At 44.4% G+C, this 20,455-nt stretch overlaps 1 protein-coding gene across 7 annotated transcripts in view; it reads left to right on the top strand.

The window, feature by feature from the left end:
- LOC147122081 (uncharacterized) overlaps positions 1-17,001 on the top strand; it is a 144,749-nt gene extending 127,748 nt beyond the window's left edge. For 6 of the 7 annotated variants that reach the window (XM_085982815.1, XM_085982814.1, XM_085982813.1 and 3 more), the window contains 6 exons: positions 4,964-4,983; positions 5,076-5,106; positions 12,840-12,954; positions 14,591-14,753; positions 15,925-15,958; positions 16,046-17,001. In XM_085982815.1, coding sequence (XP_085838941.1) covers positions 4,964-4,983; positions 5,076-5,106; positions 12,840-12,954; positions 14,591-14,753; positions 15,925-15,958; positions 16,046-16,058 — 376 coding nt within the window. In that variant the 3' untranslated portion in view covers positions 16,059-17,001. Of the gene's footprint in view, positions 1-4,963; positions 4,984-5,075; positions 5,107-12,839; positions 12,955-14,590; positions 14,754-15,924; positions 15,959-16,045 lie in introns of those variants that run through there. The other variant, XM_085982816.1, reaches the window with a different exon arrangement.
- The last annotated feature ends 3,454 nt before the right edge of the window (positions 17,002-20,455 follow it).

The raw sequence follows: 20,455 nt of genomic DNA, 5'->3' as shown, positions 1-20,455 counted from the left end.
TAAAGGGAATTATATACAGTTGCTCAGAGTCCCTTAGTGGCTCCGCCACATGCGCCCCCCAGAATTCTCGTTAACGGAAAAAGTCAAACGGTGAGGGGGTCAGAATGACTCCTGTACTCCCGAAGCGGAGGCTGCTGGACGGCTGGCGGTGGAGCGGGCGTTTGCACTTGGTCTGGCGTGACGATGATAGGTGGCCGACCTCATCTTGGCGGCTGTGCTGTCTCGACGGGGCGGTCGAGGTCCAGATGTGCCAGCTTTAGACGATCGACCGAAATGTGGTCCGGTTTACCACCGACATTCACCTTGAAGGTTTTGTCCCCTGCCTCTAGCACGCGGAAAGGACCGGTGTATGAGGCCTTGAGCGGATCCCTATGAGCATCGTGATGAATAAAGACGTATTTGGCCTTATGAAGCTCCGGGGGAATGTGCGAACTCTGCAGCCCGTGGTGCGAAGTGGGCACCGGCGCGAAGCATCTGGCCGCCTCCTGGTGACTAGTAAGCTGGTCAGACGCGGACCATGGCTTCGTTGATTCTGGCAGGAAATCTCCCGGGACTCGCAGCAGCTGACCGTACACCAGCTCCGCTGATGAAGAGCGAAGGTCTTCTTTGGGGGCCGTGCGAAGGCCCAACAGGACCCACGGTAGCTTGTCTGCCCATCCAGCGTCCTGGAGGCTGGCCCTCGGAGGCTTTTAGTGACCGGTGGAAACGCTCACAGAGACCATTCGCCTGTGGGTGGTAGGCTGTGGTGCGGTGTAATTTGACACCGAGCATTCCAGAGTTCGGAGGAAAACTGTGGTCCCCTGTCCGAAGAAATATCAGCGGGCACTCCGAAATGGGCGACCCAGATGGAAATGAACACCCTGGCCATGTCCGCCGAAGTCGTGGATGATAGGGGAACCACCTCCGGCTATCTGGTGGTGCGGTCAACCATGATCAGGATGTGTGAAAAACCATGGGAAGGTGGGAGTGGACCCACCAGGTCCACATTGACATGGTCGAACCGTCGCTCCGGCACTGTGAAGGTGGCCAACGGAGCTTTGATGTGACGCTGTACTTTGGCCTTTTGGCAGACCACGCAGGTGTTGGTCCAGTCGCGGACATCCTTGTGCATGCTGTGCCATACGAATTTCCTCAACATCAGCTTCTGGGAGGCCTTCATTCCTGGGTGTGATAACCCATGTATGGTGTTGAACACTTTGCGGCGCCAGACGGCCGGTACGACAGGGCGAGGGTCCCGAACGGAGACGTCACACGAGCGTGGTACCTGCTGCATGGAACTTGACGTCGGCCAACTGGAGGCCAGTGACGGTGGTTCTGTAGGCTTGGACTTCTGGGTCCGAGGCTTGATCCGCTGCCATGAGGGCGTAATCGATGCCTAAATGAACGGCATTGACGGTCGCGCGGGAGAGGCAGTCGGCCACCAGGTTGTCCTTACCGGCCAAGTGCTGTATATCCGTGGTAAACTCGGATATGTACGTCGGGTGACGTTGCTGTCGGGATGACCACGGTTCGGCGGTCTTGGCCATGGCGAAGGTGAGCGGCTTATGGTCCACGAAGGCGGTGATGGGACGTCCTTCCAGGAGGAAGCGAAAATGTCGGATGGCCAGAAAAAGAGCGAGCAACTCCCGGTCGAATGTGCTATACTTCCCCTCGTTCCGCCGTAGTTGACGGCTGAAGAATGCCAACGGTTGCCAGGTCTCATTCACCCACTGCTCTTGCACGGCGTCGATTGTGTAGTCTGACGTGTCGGTGGTGAGGGCGATGGTGGCTCCTGGTAGCGGGTGCGCCAGCATAGTCGCATTGGCCAAGGCTCTTTTTGTGTCGGCGAACGCCCGGGCCATGTCCTCCGTCCAGTCTACCGTATCTTTACCAGTCCTGCCCTTGAGGGCCTCGTACAGGGGCTGCCTTAGGCACGAAACGGTGGTAAAAGTTTACCATGCCTAGGCATTCCTGCAGGGCCTTAATGGTTTGCGGGCGTGGAAAGGATGTCACCACCTCTACTTTTGCCTGTAAAGGAACCGCTCCCGCTGAAGTGATGCGATGCCCCAGGAAATCAAATTGCTGCAGGCCAAACTGACACTTGGCCGGGTTGATAATCAGGCCGTGTTGGCTGAGACGCTGAAAAAGGGTGTGGAGGTGACGGATGTGTTCTGCTTTGGTGGGACTGGCAATGAGGATGTCGTCTAAGTAGACAAAGAGGAACTTGAGGTCCCGCAGCACGGAGTCCATCAGGCGTTGGAAAGCCTGGGCGGCGTTCTTTAAGCCAAACGGCATTCTTAAGAACTCAAAGGCCGAATGGGGTGATGACTGCGGTCTTCTGAACGTCTTGGGGATGAACGGGGGCCTGGTGGTAGCCCCGGACGAGGTCGACTTTCGAGAATATAGTGTTCCCTGCCAAATGGGCGGAGAAATCCTGAATATGGGGGATCGGGTACTGATCAGGAGTGGTGGCATCGGTAGTCGCCACATGGCCGCCATCCACCGCCAGGCTTCGGGACGATGTGGAGGGATGAAGACCAGGGACTATTCGACCGGCGAATAATCCCTAACCGTTCCATGGTCGCGAACTCCGCTTTCGCGACTGCCAGCTTGCCAGGTTCCGGGCCCGCGGCGTAGACCGGGGCGGGGGGGGGCGCGTTGGTGGTGATGTGGTGTTCCACACCATGTTTCGTGGCCGTGGAGGAGAAAGTGGGCCTTCTCAGGTCGGGGAATTCACCGAGCAGGCGAGCGAACTCATCCGGAGCTGGAAAAGCACAGGCGACGGTGCGCGACGTAGTGGTACTGCGGTAACAAGGGATAGAATGAAAAGTTGCCGTGTTGATCAACCGCCGGTTCTGCACGTCGACCAGAAGGCTGTTGGCACACAGGAAATCCGCGCCGAGAATGGGTTGAGAAACCTTGGCCATAATGAACTCCCAATGAAACCGTTGCTCCCCGAAGCAAACCTCCACACACCGTCTGCCGAAAGTCCGAATCGCTCCGCCATTGGCCGCTTCAAGGGCGAGGCCGTGCTTCCCTGCCTGTACATCGAGGGCGGACGCTGGCAAAATGCTGCACTGTGCTCCGGTGTCGCACAGAAAACGACGGCCGGAGAGCGTATCGGTAACGAAAAGCAACTTGCCGGCGTTGCTGATCGCCATGGTGGCCGCGGGGCACCCGTTAGACCCGTTCCTCATAAGTCGCAGTTTTTTTGGGGGGAAGTTGCAGGGAGGGCGGCAACGTCTCTCCTTCGTGCCAAACTGCGCGTGGTAGAAACACAGCCCAGCAGGCTGACGAGCTGGTACGGCATCTGTGGGGGATGGGCACCTCATGGCAGTGCAGTACTGCTGCATTACCGCGAAAATTTTGTCCGCCTCTGCCGTGAGTGCCGCGCAGTCTTCTACCTCAGATCTGGCCAGGGCAGCTTGCACTTGTTCAGGCAGTTGGCTGAGGAATAGTTCCCGAAAAAGGAAACCTTCCGGTTTGGAGCCCAGGAGTGTGAGCATTTGGCTCATCAATTCCGAAGGCTTGGAGTCCCCAAGCCCGGGCATGGGGAGCAATCGATGTGCGCGCTCCAATTTAGTGAGCCCGAAGACTTGCAGCAACCGCGCCTTGATGGTGTCATACTTGCGCTCCGTTGGAGGGTTCTCGAGGAGGCTGATGATCCGTGAGGCGGTGGAGCTGTCGAATGCGGAGACCACAGAGGTATTTAGTTTGATCTGCAACGATGTCTCGCAGTGCGAACTGGGCTTTGACCTGGATGAACCACGAGGTCGCCTGCTGCTCCCAGAACTGCGGTAGCTTCAACAAAACTGAGTTGGCCTCCATGTTGTGTTCTTTTTGTGAAAAACATTCACAAAAGACGGGGTCACCAATGTAGGAATTGATGAATTCCTAACTAAGAACTGAGGTCGACTCAGGCGATCAAACAAATGGGTTTTTAATGCAAAACTAAATGAGTTTAAACAGTTTGTTGAGATCGATACAGGAGAACCACGAAAACAGGTCTGTACAAGTTGAAGCTTCCACGAGGACTGCTAGGGCGGTCCTGTGGATGGCGTCATGACGTCATCACGTTTGCCTGCGCATTTAAAGGGACCACGCCCCGTACATGCAAACAGTATGTACAAACACAGAAATAACTAACAGACTGGTACAGGCTTAGGTTAGAGTAAAACATCGTTAAAGGGAATTATATACAGTTGCTCAGTCTCTTCGTGGCTCTGCCACACTGTCTTGTTTCACAAAACTTAGCCAACATATGCAAACTGCTTACTTCTGAATAAGCAAAAACATCAGCTTGCTATGCTGTATTTGCCAATGGCATGATTGTTATGTTTGTTTATCCATGTTTCAGATAATAACATGCCATTAATGTCTTTATTCATCTGTTTATACAATGGTTTTGGTGTGTGGACTGATAATGTAACTTAACATTGGTGCCTGGTCCTTTTGTCACTGCTTCATGACCGCTGCCAGCAACATTCCAGAGAGGCGTCAAAAAAATTTGGGGCAACATTTCACTTCCTTCCAGCCATCTGCAAAGTGCACCATAATGATTACTCAAGATGAAAAAGTTGTTGGGATTTAGTGAATGCAACCTCCCTCTCTAAATATGCTGCCCCGGGATAACCACCGGAAATCGTGCAGAAAAGGTGGTCAGGAATCCTACTGCCAATGTGATTGGACGGATGGCCGCCCGGCCTACCGATAATGAAGCCCATCAATTAAAATCCACCGGGCTTCGTACTGATTGTGCAACTGAAAGGCAACATCAGGATCAGCCCCCTTTATGCAGTGATTCCTGCTCTGTTAAAATTGACCACATTATTTTAAAATTACATAAATTTGCACTAAAGGGCAATAGGATGGTAGCTAGATAATTATTGGTGAATATGGCTTTCAGTGTCACATTTTATTATATTAACATTGTCCAGATTTGTAGATATTAATTGATCTTTTCCCTTTTTTTCTCCTCTTTAAGACTGGATGGCAGTAATGAGGGTAAGTTGTGCCACTTGATGTTTATCTAATATTGATATAATTATATACTGTTCAAAGGGTAATCTATGTAAACTGTTGTATTAATTTCACAGATGGCTTCACTGTGCATGCTAAAGCAAACAGGTAAAGTGATGCTTTTACAAACTAAACCAGTGTGCAGAAATAGAAAATGGAAAATGCTGGAATGCACAGCAGGTGAGTTAGCACCTGAAAGAAAAACATTGGTCAAAATTTCAAGTACAGCCCAGCATCAGAAGTTGCGTAGTTAGGCTAGAGAAGAGTCTCACTTAAAACATTAACCAATTTTTTCTCTTGGATGCGGACTCGCTTGGTGTGTCTTTCAAGCATTTTCTGTTTTCTTTATATGATATATTTCCAGCATTTGTGATTTTACTATCTAAAATGGTGAAGAGTTTATATATATTTATCATAGAAATTACAGTACGGAAGAAGGCAATCAGGCCCATTGCAGCTCTGCAGGTTTTTCAGTTGGAGCTGCTTGGTTCATGCCCTTGCCTTGTATCCTTTTACATTCTTGTGGCTAACAAGGGAAATTAGGGATAGCATAAGATCCAAGGAGAGGACATATAAATTGGCCAGAAAAAGCAATAATCCTGAGGATTGGGAGCAGTTTAGGATTCAACAAAGGAGGACAAAGGGATTAATTAAGAAAGGGAAAATAGAATATGAGAGTAAGCTTGCAGGGAACATAAAAACTGTCTGTAAAAGCTTTTATAGATATGTGAAGAGAAAAAGATTGGTGAAGTTAAGCGTAGGTCCCTTGCAGTCAGAATCAGGGGAATTTATAATGGGGAACAAAGAAATGGCAGACCAATTAAATACATATTTTGGTTCTGTCTTCACAAAGGAGGACACAAATAACCTCCCAGAGATGTCGGGGAACATAGGGTCTGATGAAAGGGAGGAACTGAAAGAAATCTGTATTTGTAGGGAAATGGTGTTAGGGAAATTGATGGGATTGAAGGCCAATAAATCCCCAGGGCCTGATAATCTACATCCTAGGGTACTTAAGGAAGTGGCCCTAGAAATAGTAGATGCATTGCTGATCATCTTCCAACATTCGATGGAATCTGGAACAGTACCCATGGATTGGAGGGTAGCTAACGTTACCCCACTATTCAAAAAAGGTGGTAGAGAGAAAACGGGGAATTACAGACCGGCAAGCCTGACATTGGTAGTGGGGAAAATGTTGAGTCCATTATAAAAGATGTAATAGCAGAGCACTTGGAAAACAGTGACAGGATCGGACAAAGTCAACATGGATTTACAAAAGGTAAATCGTGCTCGAGTAATCTACTGGAATTTTTTGAGGATGTAACTGGTAAAATAGATAAGGGAGAACCAGTGGATGTGGTGTATTTGGACTTTCAGAAGGTCCCACATAAGAGATTAGCGTGTAAAGTTAAGGCACATGGGATTGGGGGGCAAGGTATTGACTTGGATAGAGAACTGGTTGGCAGATAGAAAGCAAAGAGTTGGAATAAACTGGTCTTTTTCAGAGTGGCGTGCAGTGACTAGTGGGGTACCGCAGGGATCGGTGCTTGGACCCCAGCTATTCACAATATATATTAATGATCTAGACAAGGGAACTAGATGTAATATCTCCAAATTTGCAGATGACACAAAGCTGGGTGGGCGTGTGTGCTGTGAGGAGGATGCCAAGAAACTACAGGATGATTTGGACAGGTTGGGTGATTGGGCAGAAGCATGGCAGATGCAATATAACGTGGATAAATGTGAGGTTATCCACTTTGGTGTCAAAAACAGGAAGGCAGATTATTATCTGAATGGCAATAGATTGGGAGAAGGGGAAGTGCAATGAGACCTGGGTGTCCTTGTGCACCAGTCGCTGAAGGTAACCATGCAGGTGCAGCAGGCGGCTAAGAAGGCAAATGGTATGTTGGCCTTCATAGCGAGAGGGTTTGAGTACAGGAACAAGGATGTCTTGCTGCAGTTGTACAGGGCCTTGGTGAGACCACACCTTGAGTATTGTGTGCAGTTTTGGTCACCTTATCTGATGAAGGATATTCTTGCCATGGAAGGAGTTCAGAGAAGATTCACCAGGCTGATACCTGGGATGACATACGAGGAGAGATTGGGTTGCTTGGGCTTGTACTCACTGGAGTTTAGAAGAATGAGAGGGGATCTCATTGAAACTTATAAAATACTGGCAGGACTGGACAGACTAGATGCAGGGAGGATGTTCCCGATGGTCGGGGAATCCAGAACCAGGGGTCACAGTCTAAGGATAAGGGATAGGCCTTTTAGGACAGAAATGAGGAGGAATTTCTTCACCCAGAGAGTGGTGAACCTGTGGAATTCTCTACCACAGAAGGCAGTAGAGGCCAATTCATTAAATATATTCAAGAAGGAGTTGGATATATTTCTTAAGGCTAAAGGGGTATGGGGAGAAAGCAGGGACCGGGTACTGAACTTGGATGATCAGCCATGATCGCAATGAATGGCGGAGCAGGCTCGAGGGGCCGAATGGCCTACTCCTGCTCCTATCCTCTATGTTTCTTCCTCTTCAAATGCCTATTCAATACCATTTAAAAGAATGTTATAATCTCTGCTGTAAGTGATTTATATTAGATTCAGTCTTTGATACTCTGAGACTAGAGGGAGCCTTGTTCCAAAGTATATGTTTATTACAGTTACAAAAAAAACTACAAGAATTAAAAGCTAAAATACAATGGTTAACACAGTGAATGAGACATTGAAATACAACCTGTTAACTTCACAAGGGTCGGAAGTGATCCGTCTCGGATTGTCTTGCCTTGAGCATGTCCAGTTCCGCTCTGAGAGCGTTCTAATAATCTAGGCTTTACATCTTCCTTGTATATATTAAAAAGACACTCTTATTCCTAACTATCCTTGTTCCCCTGAACAGCTTCCCATCAATTATGGTCTTTGTCTTAGCCTAGCAGCCATCTGTTCTATTCCCCCATCCTAGATAACATACAGTAGGCCTCCCTTAAAACCATCCTATAAAACATAAGAATGAATGGATGCCTCCTTACTTGAAATGCTCCAAGATTTGACTGGACAAGGTTTCAGTCTTCGGCTACCTAATTGTTAATGGTGCAATGTTTATACAGAAAGCCTTATTATAAAATGAAAGCCTGCAAAAGTACTTCTCATACATCTGCCTTGAAGTAAAGCATTCCATGTTCGAATCATAGAAATTTACGGCACAGAAGGAGGCCATTCGGCCCATTGTGTCTGTGCCGGCCGTAAAAGAGCTATCCAGCCTAATCCCACTTTACAGCTTTCGGTCCGTAGCCCTGTAGGTTATAACACTTCAAGTGCATATATTCAAGTACTTTTTAAATGTGATGAGGGTTCCTGTCTCTACCACCCTTTTAGCCAGTGAGTTCCAGACCTCCACCACCCTCTGGGTGAAAAAAGTTCTCCAACTCCCCTCTAATCCTTCTACCAATTACTTTATATCTAATGCCTCCTGGTTATTGACCTCTCTGCTAAGGGAAATAGGTCCTTACTATCCACCCTTTCTAGGCCCCTCATAATATTATACACCTCAATTAAGTCTCCCCTCAGCCTCCTCCTGTTCCAAAGAAAATAACCCCAGCCTATCCAATCTTTCCTCATAGCTAAAATTCTCCAGTCCTGGCAACATCCTCACAAAGCTCCTCTGTACCCTTGTTAATGCAATCACATCATTCCTGTAATGTGGTGACCAGAACTGCACAAAGTACTCTTGCTGTGGCCTAACTAGTGTTTTATACAGTTCAAGCATAAACTCCCTCATCTTATATACTATGCCTTGGCTAATAAAAGAAAGTATCCCGTATGCCTTCTTAACAATATGATCATGTCTGATCCTCTATCTCAATACCATATTCCTGCTCTCTCCCCATACCCCTTGATGCCTTTTGCATCTAGAAATCTAGCTCCTTCTTAAATATATTCAGTGACTTGGCCTCCACAGCCTTCTGTGGTAGAGAATTCCACAGGTTCACCACCCTCTGAGTGAAGAAATTTCTCATCTCAGTCCTAAATGTCATACCCTGTATCTGGAGATTGCGACCCCTTGTTCTAGACCCCCCAGCCAGGGGAAACATCCTCCCTGCATCCAGTCTATCTAGCCCTGTCAGAATTTTATACGTTTCAATGAGATCCCCTCTCATTCTTCTAAACACTAGTGAATACAGGCCTAGTCGCCCTAATCTCTCCTCATACGACAGTCCTGCCATCCCAGGAATCAGTCTGGTGAACCTTCGCTGCACTCCTGGCAAGTATATCCTTTCTTAGGTAAGGAGACCAAAACTGCACACAGTACTCCAAGTGTGGTCTCACCAAGGCCCTGTACAACTGTAGAAAGACATCCTTGCTCCTGTACTCAAATCCTCTTGCAATGAAGGTTAACATACCATTTGCCTTCCTAACTGCTTGCTGTTACCTGCATGTTTGCTTTCAGTGACTGTTGTAAAAGGACACCCAGGTCCCTTTGTACATCAACATTTCCCAATCTATCACCATTTAAATGATACTCTGCCTTTCTGTTTTTCCTACCGAAGTGGATAACTTCACATTTATCCACATCTGCCATGCATTTGCCCACTCACTCAACTTGTCTAAATCGCCTTGGAGCCTCTTTGCATCCTCACAACTCACAATCCCACCTAGTTTTGTGTCGTCAGCAAACTTGGAAATACTACATTTGGTTTCCTCATCCAAATCATTGATATATATTGTGAATAGCTAGGGCCCAAGCACTGATCCCTGCGGTACCCTACTAGTCACCGCCTGTCACCCTGAAAAAGACCCATTTATTTCTACTCTCTGTTTCCTGTCTGTTGACCAATTTTCAATCCATGCCAGTATATTACCCCCAATCCCATGTGCTTTAATTTTGCACACTAACCTCTTGTGTGGGACTTTACCTCGCTTCATTTGATGTGAGAAGACAACATTTTATTTTTCAGTGGAAAAGCTGCTGGGGTAGAAATTCATTCATTTCAGCCATTCGTTCATAGGCCAGTGCAAACAGGGTGCAGGGACCAATCCCTGCACCCAAACAGATAGACCCAAGGCTCGATCAAATGTGGGCCTCAGACTTTATCTGAACAGTGAGGGCGAGCAGCTCCAGAGGAAGCTCGTCCATGTCAAGGAATCCAATTTAGGCGGCCTGCCTTGACAGCAGTGGTCTTCAGATAAGTGCTGGAGAGGAAAAGAGAACAGGAGGGGGCGATCGCGGGCCGGCAGCAGCTCTCAGAGGTGTTCCACCTGCCTCCACATGAATTATTTTTTTTTAAAAAGAGAGCTTATCTATTGTTGGTGGCCGCTTGTAAGCCCACATCCACTGTAGGAAAACCTGAGAAGAGCGGGCCCGGTGCCTGCTATACTCAGGGCAGCCAAGTTTCAAAAATAAGGTCCTAAAGCAGATGTTAGCCTTCTCATTAACATATGCAAGAGGCATAACACCTGTTTTAGGCGGTGGCTAGCGATGCCTGAAAAAAATCGCCCGATTCAATATGAGGTTGGATGCACTTAAGGCATCTTTGGGGGCATGGGACGTAGCCCCGTAAAATTGTTCCAGCTTTCTTCCTCACTATCAACCACACGGCCATTTTTTGTATCATCTGCAAACTTCTTAATCATGCCCCCTACATTGAAGTCTAAACCATTGATATATATATATACCACAAAAAGCAAGGGATCTAGTACTGAGCCCTGCAGAACCCCACTGGAAACAGCCTTCCAGTCACAAAAACACCTGTCGACCATTACCATTTGCTTCCTACCACTGAGCCAAATTTGGATCCAACCCACTTTCCCTTGGATTCCATGTGTTTTTAATTTTCTGACTAGTCTGCCATGTGGGACCTTCCATGAAAAAAATTCTTCTTTCTCTTTTGTTCTTCCAGCAGTAATCCTCAGTCCATACCTTCTTATTACCAATTTGTCAATTAGTAGGAAGAATCAAAACTGGTCATAATTTTGAAAATCTCCTTTAGCTTCCCACTTAATCTTGTCTGTTCTAGTGAAATACTCTCCAAATGTTGAGCCTTTCTTCATAATGTATCATTCTGGTGAATATTTGCTGAAATGTTTTCATAGCTCTAGTACCATTCCTAAAATGTGCTGCCCAGACTGAGACCTAACCAATTCCTTGCACAAATTCAATATCACTTCCTGATGTTGTATGCAATGTATAAAATCAAGAATCCAGTTTGGATTTTTACAAACTTTTCTACCTGCACTCTCACCTTTAAAATTCTATGTATCTGTACCTCTAGATTTCTCTCTTCATTCACTCTGTTAAGAATCCTACTTAAGGCCATACTTCCTTTCACTGTTCCTTTTCCCAAAATGCGCAATTCACATTTGAACTGTATCTGCAACCTATCTGCCCACTCCACGAATCTGTCTATGCCTTCATGCAATCTTCTACATTCTTTCTCCTAGTTTGCCATGGCCGCTAATTTGGTATCACCAGTAAACTTTGATATCATTCCTCTTGTACCTACATCAAATCATTTATGTAAATAAAAACCAAGAGATCTCGGTACAGATCCCTGGGCACACCCACATTCCATCTGTCAATCCTAACAATAACAAAGAATGGTGTAACATAGAAAAATAATGCAGTGAACTTAAATTGTGAAAACTTGTGATTAGTATTGGATGTTGATGTGTGAACGACAATCCACATCAAACTGGTAAATTATACAGATACAGTGCTCAGCTCTTCAGATAATTTGGATCCAGATCATGAAGATGTTCGTCTCTTTCGTGCGCGTGTCTGAGTATTTAAAATGGAGCTTCACAAACTTCCCCTTTTCACCTGCCCCCTTGACTTTGTGAATAAATGCTCCATCCAGTGCAATACTAAACAATACAGATCAGGAAAGTCTCAGATTGGATCCCTGGTATATGCTGATCTCAGTTGGGTTGCAGTAGGTTTCTATAATTGACATCAGCACCACTAGGTTAGGAGGAGGAATACAAATCCGATAGGGCTCCCACTTCCGATTACTACCCCACAACTCCTGCTGGACCTAGAAAGGGTGTGTGTATGTAAGTTGGGCGAGGACAAGATTGGGCATGGCAATGATGCTCACCATAGCATGCTGATATTCTATAGGTTCACAAATGAAAGATTGGCCGCTTGGGTGGAGCATCAATGGAAATGTATCTCGGTAAGGGTCAGTGCCTTTGGGAGAAAAGAGAATTAGAAAACAAGGTTTCTTTTATTACAGGATAGTTGACTTTCTTTTCAAAATATTGGCAACTGCAAGCTTGCAGTTGATCTGTAAGCAACTTTACCAGAACTTGGATAACTAGAACACTCATGTACCAGAATATTAGCATCCTGAACAGATCATAGAAAATACAATACAGGAGGGGGCCATTCGCCCCATCGCGCCAGTGCTAGCTTTTCAATTGAAGCTAAATACTCTAATCTCATTTCTCTACTTTTTCTCTGTATTCCTTAATATTTCTTTTCAAATCCTTATCCAATTCCATTTTAGGTGATGTCATAGCCTCTGCCTCAATTTGGTATCATTAACAAATTTCAATATTCTATCTTGCCTGTATAAAGTGGTAACTGCAATGGTATTTTTAGAGTAACATTTTGATGGTATAATAATATAGACAGTTATTAAAAGAAAGAACTTATATAGGATTACATCATATCTTTAGGATGTCCCAAAGCATTTCACACCCAATGTTACATTTGGCACAGATGCTTAATTCTGTACGAAAAATATTCCATTCCCTAGTGGGGTGTTTTTAGCACAAATACAATTTTTTGTTAATAAATCTGAAAACTAATTTGGAACTATAAAATTTTTGTTTTATTTTACTAGAGAGAAGATGAAAGGAATATTCAAAGGCAAGAGAAAAGATCTAAATGAAGAAAAGGAGACAAAAATGGATAAAAAGAAAATATTAAAAGAGCAAGAATTTAGAGAAAAATTTAACGTGAGTTTACTTTCCCAAATAAATGGTGTACCTGTGCCAAAAATTGTAACATGATTTTCACTGAAAAATACCCGGTGGATAAACTATGGTCAGCATCAAGAGCTCCACTTTTGTTTTGCTGATTGAAAGACCATATCGTGTGCGCGCAAATCAGAGGACCTCCCCATACCCTGCAAACTTTGGCAGGTCCTGGGCCTGTGCATCTTGGCACTTTAGCTGAGATGTATCGTCCCACATATTTTCAGGGCCTAAATACATCAGTGGTAGAAACGTCACAAATTAGCTGCTTGAATCTGAGGCTGTTGAGTGTAAGTATGACATAATAGGAATATTAGAAATGTGGCTGACCCTAGATATTACAACCAATGGAACATACAGGGGTGTAGAATGTTGTTCAAAAAAACATAATTTGCTATTTTTTTGTGCCCTTTAATGTAATACAACATTCCAAACTCCTTCACAGAGGCAACAACCAGCAATGATGTAATAAAGAGAAGGGATGGTTCAAGAAGTAAATTTTGAGTAGCTTTTAAAGTTGGTGAGAAAGAGTATGGCAGACAAGATTAAGGAGTGCAATGGTAAAATAGTTGAACACTGCAGCTGAAGGTTGAGTGGATGGGGGATACAAATGAGGACAGTGTCGCAAGAATGGAGGGTGTGCGCTGGCATGTAGGACTGGAGGAGATTGCAGAGTTGGGGATGGGGTGAGACTTGTAGATGAGAATGAGGTTTTTAAATTCAATGTTTTGGCAAGGATAGGATGCTTTTGAAGTGGGACATAATGTGGCTTAGGATGTAGGCAGTGGTGTTTTGGACAAGTTGAAGTATATGAAGTGTGGGACTCCGGATTCCAGCAAGGAGATGAATAGGAATAATTGAGCCAGGAGGTGACAAAGATGTGGGTAAAAGTTTCAGTGGTAATTCGAGTTGAGATAAGGGCAGAGGCAGGTGATGTGCAGGTGGAAATGGGCAGTCTTCGTGTTGGCTAGGAGTGGAACTTGAAGCTTATGTGAGGTTCACACAAGATACTAAGGCTGCATTCTAATGGGTTCTGGCTGAGCAAGCTGCCAGGAAGGGTGATGGGATCAAGGCCGAGGGCTAGGGTGGGAGCCTAATAGGATGGCCTATGTTGAGGTGAAGAAAGTTCTTGCTTATCCATGACTAGATGTTGGATAAGTAGTCTGACGGCTTAGTAGTGATCATGGAGTCGAGGATGGTGGTGAAGTAGAGCTGGGAGTCAATGTATGTGTGAAGGCCAAACCTATGCCATTGAACAAAACATTTCTTTCTGGCCTTGAAAGGAGACAACTGAGAGAGCCCATATAGAGATAAATAAGATGGTAAATAGTACAGACATTTGGAACATTACTTCATATTAAATGTAACAGGACAAAGGAGCATACGTTTAAAGTGATAAAAGAAATTTAGGACTGAAGTCTTCACACAAAGGATGAGTAATGTAGAATGGATATCCAGGTAGGGTAGTGAAAGCAAAAACTCTAGAATCATTTAAGAAACAGCAGGATGCTGTGATGGGGCATTGTAAGTTCTCTCTTTCCAGCTTAGCCTGCCTTATTTGTATCTATCTTGTGGAGAACGCTTAAACTCTATGAACCTTTTGTGGGTATTTTCCTAGTACACTAAGGAGATCTTTGTGGAGAACATTGCATTTGTGGAGCACAATGTTGTGCAAGAGAAAAAAGGATCCTTACATTTACACATAAAATCTGGAGAGAAGCTGGATGTAATAGATATTGGAGAAGGAAACCAAATAATCTGTCGGAATGCTGAGGGTAAATGTAAGTAACACTTTGGTGTATGGTGCTTAATATAGATGATGTTCACACTGGATTCAAATTGCATAGAAAAATATTACTTCTTTCCACCCCCCCCACACAATGTATTGAATTATTTGGATATAAAAATGGTGAAAATAATATGAAATCTGTACATTGCTTAATAAAAGATAGCACCCTGGTAGCTCAGTGGGTAAATATTGGGTAAAAGCCTTGTATGGTACTGAGCTGTACAGATTATAAAGGTCACGGGTATGATTCTTGGTCTGTGATGAGTTAGCTGATCTGGGCATGAGTGGCAGTAAGATTGCTACATTTGACCTCGGTATCACTAGGCTGAGTTCCTGGTTTCTGTACAACGACCCCTTCTGGAAAACGTGTGGACATTGGATAAAGTCAGATTGGGCTCAGTTTTGACCATTCCTCATCTCCGCCCCCTCCCCATATTTAAATAGCCTGGAATGTTCACTTGTCTTTGCTCACACATGAAGAAGAGCTGATTGGGTGGTGTCGCAGAAGGCACTACTTCACCTTTGACATATAGAAATTCCCCGTCATTGTCACCACTTCTCTAAATAGCTCATTTTCTACTTGCTCATACTGAGTTGGCAATCAGTAGCAGTTGAAATTATTTTGTTGCCCTCATTGTTAATGGCTCCACCCATCCTGCTGCTGACACTCCCCTATTCAAATTCTCCTTGCATTAGTGTGAAAATTATTTGCTTTAGAAATAAAAACTAAACAGCTAGAAAAATCACAGCAGGTGCATCAGCATTTGAAAAGACTGGTCAGAATTTTAAGTGAAGATCTTTATCAGGAGCAAATAGTTCTGACAAGCATTTGATTCAATAATTAGGTTCCTGAGTAATTGTGCGACCCTGGTACTGGGCTAACACTTGAAATATTTGTGTAAACAGCTTTGCCAGTTCTCGGCTACACACCTAGGACTAATGTCAAGTAGGTGTGTGCCTTCTACAGTTAAATTAGTAATGCACACTGATGACACGCTGAACAGCTGCTTCCCACTTTCCTGGTTTTAGGAGATTGTTTGAGGGTAGTAGTCAAAAAGAAAAATGGTAGAAATAAAAAAAATATTTACACAGTAGCAGTTTCAAAAATTAAGTCACATCTACAAAAATATCTGCTGGTTATTTTGTTTTGTTTGTGTTTTTAGATGGTTATGTCCACGTACGGCATTTATTATTTGGGTAAGTGCCTTTTTTTGTGTAGAAAAATTTATAGTTTTTGAACATAAAGTAAACTATAAATTGTATTAATATTTGTTTTATTTACAGAAACCAGAAATAATGGGGATGCTTTACTTTGAAAAGGAAACGAGCACAAGTCACTCATTTTAAATGATTGCTTTTTAATTTTTTCTGTAATTTATAGCTACCTCTTTAATGCACAATCATTTCAACAGCACACTAAAATGCTTGTCCACTATTAATAAAGCTGTTTAAAAATTAGAACGTCGAACATTCTTTGGGATTCGCACTCTATTAAAATAAATTGCTGGCAACAGGTGGTAGTCAGATAGTACCGACAGTTTGTTAATGTGCCCGTGGCTCAAATAGTTAAACTGTGTGATTCCAATTGTTGGGGTGGAGGAAAAGAATCAGTGGAATTTAAAAAATGTGTGCTGACAACTTTGTTAAACTAGTCTGCTGATTCTGACATTGAGCTGTAGTTTTAAAATACCAGAAGCTGCTGGAGATGTTTGCTAGTCCAAAAGGAAAACACTGATAACCATTGCAGGTTTTCTTCTTTCTCAATGTCTTGCACGTCCAAATTATGTTGGTAAATCAGGTGATCTCAATGTCTTTGTTTGTTTTAAATTTAATGTCCTGCTGCCCACACAGCGAAATGGACAAAATACAAAGGTGAACAGAAATGACGGAAGTGTGCAGCAGGTCAAACAGCAGCTAAGAGAGAGAGGTTGACATTCTGGCTTTAACCCTCTGCTCTAAAGAAGGGTCACTCCTAAAAGGTGAATTTCCATTTCTCTTTCAGAACCTGATCAACTTCATTTTTGGGATTCTCTTTTTATTTTAGATCATTGACATTTGAGGTCACAGCTAGGGTTGCATTGGTTAAGGTTTAATTTCTATTACTGTAGGCAAGTGGCTTAATGTCTTTTCAAATCAAAGATCCTGTAATAGCACAAAATCTGCATAAACTGTTGTATATTTAACCTTCAACTGTAATGGGAGGTTTAATACAATCTAATAAACACTTAAAAAGCATATAATTGTGTTGTGAATTGTTTTCAGGATGATAAACTTCACTTCATTTTTTTGGTCATTTCTATCTTACCCACAGAACAGTTTGCCTATCCTGGAGCATAGTTTTATTCCCTCTTCCCCTAAAGATGCTGGAATATAATTCTACAGCCCCAGTAGCACTCTAGTACCTTCCCCAAGTGACCATTCCTCAAAGGTCATCCTGGACAGGACATCACGCAAGCCCCATTTTGACTTTACTAGAATCCATACAAATGCATTTTCCAGAAGTGTGTACAAAAGCACTGCATGGAAGTGAGGCACAGGGTTTCTAGATCAGTGGCACTAGTGTTGGAGATGATGCTGAAGGATCTGCTTTGCCCATTGATCACGACCATAGATCAGTTTGAAAATTATAGTTGTGATGTGATGACTATCTGCAGCTGATGGGAGAGTGAGATTTGGTAGATGGTTGCACCAGTTGCCCTTTTTGATGGGATCATGGGGATAATGAGTGCTAGCAACAGTTGGGTCTCCATGTGGCAGTGGATTAGTAACTTCAAGTAGCTATGCGGCATATGTAATGTTCCCGCATAGTATTCTGGGTAATTATCCCAAGAGCTGAGATATGGGCCTAGAAAACCGGTGTGCAGGGGGCTGAGCGAGCACTGCACAGAGCTGTTAATGGGGTCACATGGACCATGTTAAATTGGTGCTACTGGCTCATTATAATGGCTCTATTGTGCAGCCTGTTTGGGGCATGGAAAATTAAGCTTCATTGACTTGCCACTTAAAGGCAGCCAGCACCTCTTAAAAGGGGGTGCACTCAGACAACAACCAGCAGGGAATGCTTGTAAGAAGGGCTACCTCTACTCTGCAAATTTTGTAACAAAGTTTAAACAGTTTAATACAATTTTATTACGCAATGAATAGAAGATTGATTCCACCAATAAGTCTTAAACCTAGCCTGAAAAAAGCATCTATTTCCTACTGTACCATCCTTTCAGCCTGTTAAGATAACAAGAAATAGGAGCAGGAGTAGGGCATACGGCCCCTCGAGCCTGCTCTGCCATTCAATAAGATCCACTTTCCTGCCAAATCCCAACATCCCTTGAGTCCAAAAATCTATCGATCTGTCTTGAATATACTCAACGACTGAGAATCCAGTCAACTGGAGTACAGAATTTCAAAGATTCACAACCCTCTGAGTGAAGAAATTTTCTCCTCATCTCAGTCCTAAATGGCCAACCCTTTATTCTGAGACTATGCCTCCTAGTTCTACACTCTCTAGCCAGGGGAAAACAGCCTCGCATCGACCCTGCCAAGCCCTCTCAGAATCTTATATTCTTCAATGAGATTACCCCTCATTCTTCTAAATTCCAGAGAGTATAGGCCCATCACTCCTCACAGGACAACCCTCTCATCCCAGGAATCGATCTAGTGAACCTTTGTCGCACCCCCTCTAAGGCAAGTATATCCTTCCTTCAGTACAGAGACAAAACTGTACACAGAACTCCAGGTGTGATCTCACCAAAGCTCTGTACAATTACAGCAAGACTTCCTTACTCTTAAACTCCAACCCCCTTGCGATAAAGGCCAACATGCCATTTGCCTTCCTAATTGCTCACTGTAGCTGCATGTTTTGTACAAGGACACCCACATCCCTCTGCTCACCAACATTTAAAAAATATTCTGCTTTTCTATTCTTCCTACCAGAGAATAACTTATATAGGAGCAGGAGTAGGCCATTCGGCCCTTCGAGCCTGCTCCGCCATTCAATTTGATCATCGCTGATCATCCAAATTCAGTTCCCTGTCCCTGCCTTCTCCCCATATCCCTTTAGCCTTAAGAAATATATCCAACTCCTTGAATATATTTAATGAACTGGCCTCCACTGCCCTCTGTGGCAGAGAATTTCACAGGTTCACCACTCTCTGGGTGAAGAAATTCCTCCTCATTTCAGTCCTAAATGGCCTACCCCTTATCCTTAGACTATGACCCCTGGTTCTGGACTCCCCGGCCATCAGAAACATCCTTCGCTGCATCTAGTCTGTCCAGGCCTGACAGAATTTTATAGGTTTCGATGAGATCCCCTCTCAATCTTCTAAACTCCAGTGAGTATAAGCCCAATCGACACAATCTCTCCTCATACCTGGGATGGCAGGAATGACGTATCAGCCTGGTGAATCTTCGCTGCACTCCTTCCATGGCAAGAACGTCCTTCCTCATAAGGCGACCAAAACTGCACACAAGGTGCGGTCTCACCAAGGCCCTGTACAACTGCAGCAAGACATCCTTGTTCCTGTACTCGAACCCTCTTGCTACGAAGGCCAACATACCATTTACTTTCTTAACCACCTGCTGCACCTGCATGCTTACCTTCAGCGACTGGTGCACAAGAACACCCAGGTCTCTTTGCAGTTCCCCTTCTCCCAATCTATTGCCATTCAAGAAATAATCTGCCTTCCTGTTTTTGCCACCAAAGTGGATAACCTCACATTTATCCACATTATAATGCATTTGCCATGTTTCTGCCCAATCACCCAATCTGTCCAAATCATACTGGAGTTTCACGACATCCTCCTCACAGCATACCCTCCCACCCAGCTTTGTGTCATCTGCAAATTTGGAGATGTTACATCCAATTCCCTCGTCCAGATCATTATATATTGTGAACAGCTGGGGTCCTAGGACCGATCCTTGCAGTACCCCACTAGTCACTGCCTGCCACTCAGAAAACGACCCGTTTATTCCAACTCTTTGCTTTCTGTCCGCCAACCAGTTCTCTATCCAAGTCAATACCATGCCCCCAATCCCATGTGCCTTAATTTTGCACGCTAATCTCTTATCTGGGACCTTATCGAAAGCCTTCTGAAAGTCCAAATACACCACATCCACTGGTTCTCCCTTATCTATTTTACCAGTTACATCCTCAAAATTCCAGTAGATTAGTCAAGCATGATTTACCTTTTGTAAATCCATGTTGACTTTGTCCAATCCTGTCACTGCTTTCCAAGTGCTCTGCTATTACATCTTTTATAATGGACTCTAGCATTTTCCCCACTACTGATGTCAGGCTTACCGGTCTATAATTCCCCACTTTTTCTCTACCACCTTTTTTGAATAGTGGGGTAACATTAGCTACCCTCCAATCCATGGGTACTGTTCCAGAGTCTATTGAGTTCTGGAAGATGACCAGCAATGCATCTACTATTTCTAGGGCCACTTCCTTAAGTACCCTAGGATGTAGATTATCAGGCCCTGGAGATTTATCGGCCTTCAGTCCCATCAATTCTCCTAACACCATTTCCCTACAAATACTGATTTCTTTCAGTTCCACCCTTTCATCAGACCCCATGTTCCCCGGCATCTCTGGGAGGTTATTTGTGTCCTCCTTTGTGAAGACAGAACCAAAATATGTATTTAGTTGGTCTGCCATTTTTGTTCCCCATTATAAATTCCCCTGATTCTGACTGCAAGGGA

Source organism: Somniosus microcephalus, chromosome 3, assembly GCF_052327205.1.
Source record: "Somniosus microcephalus isolate GS21.2 chromosome 3, FLI_Smic_1.0, whole genome shotgun sequence".
NCBI classification, from domain to species: Eukaryota; Metazoa; Chordata; class Chondrichthyes; order Squaliformes; family Somniosidae; genus Somniosus; species Somniosus microcephalus.
Note: the sequence above shows the minus strand (reverse complement) of the source record. Positions and strands in the feature narration are given on the sequence as shown.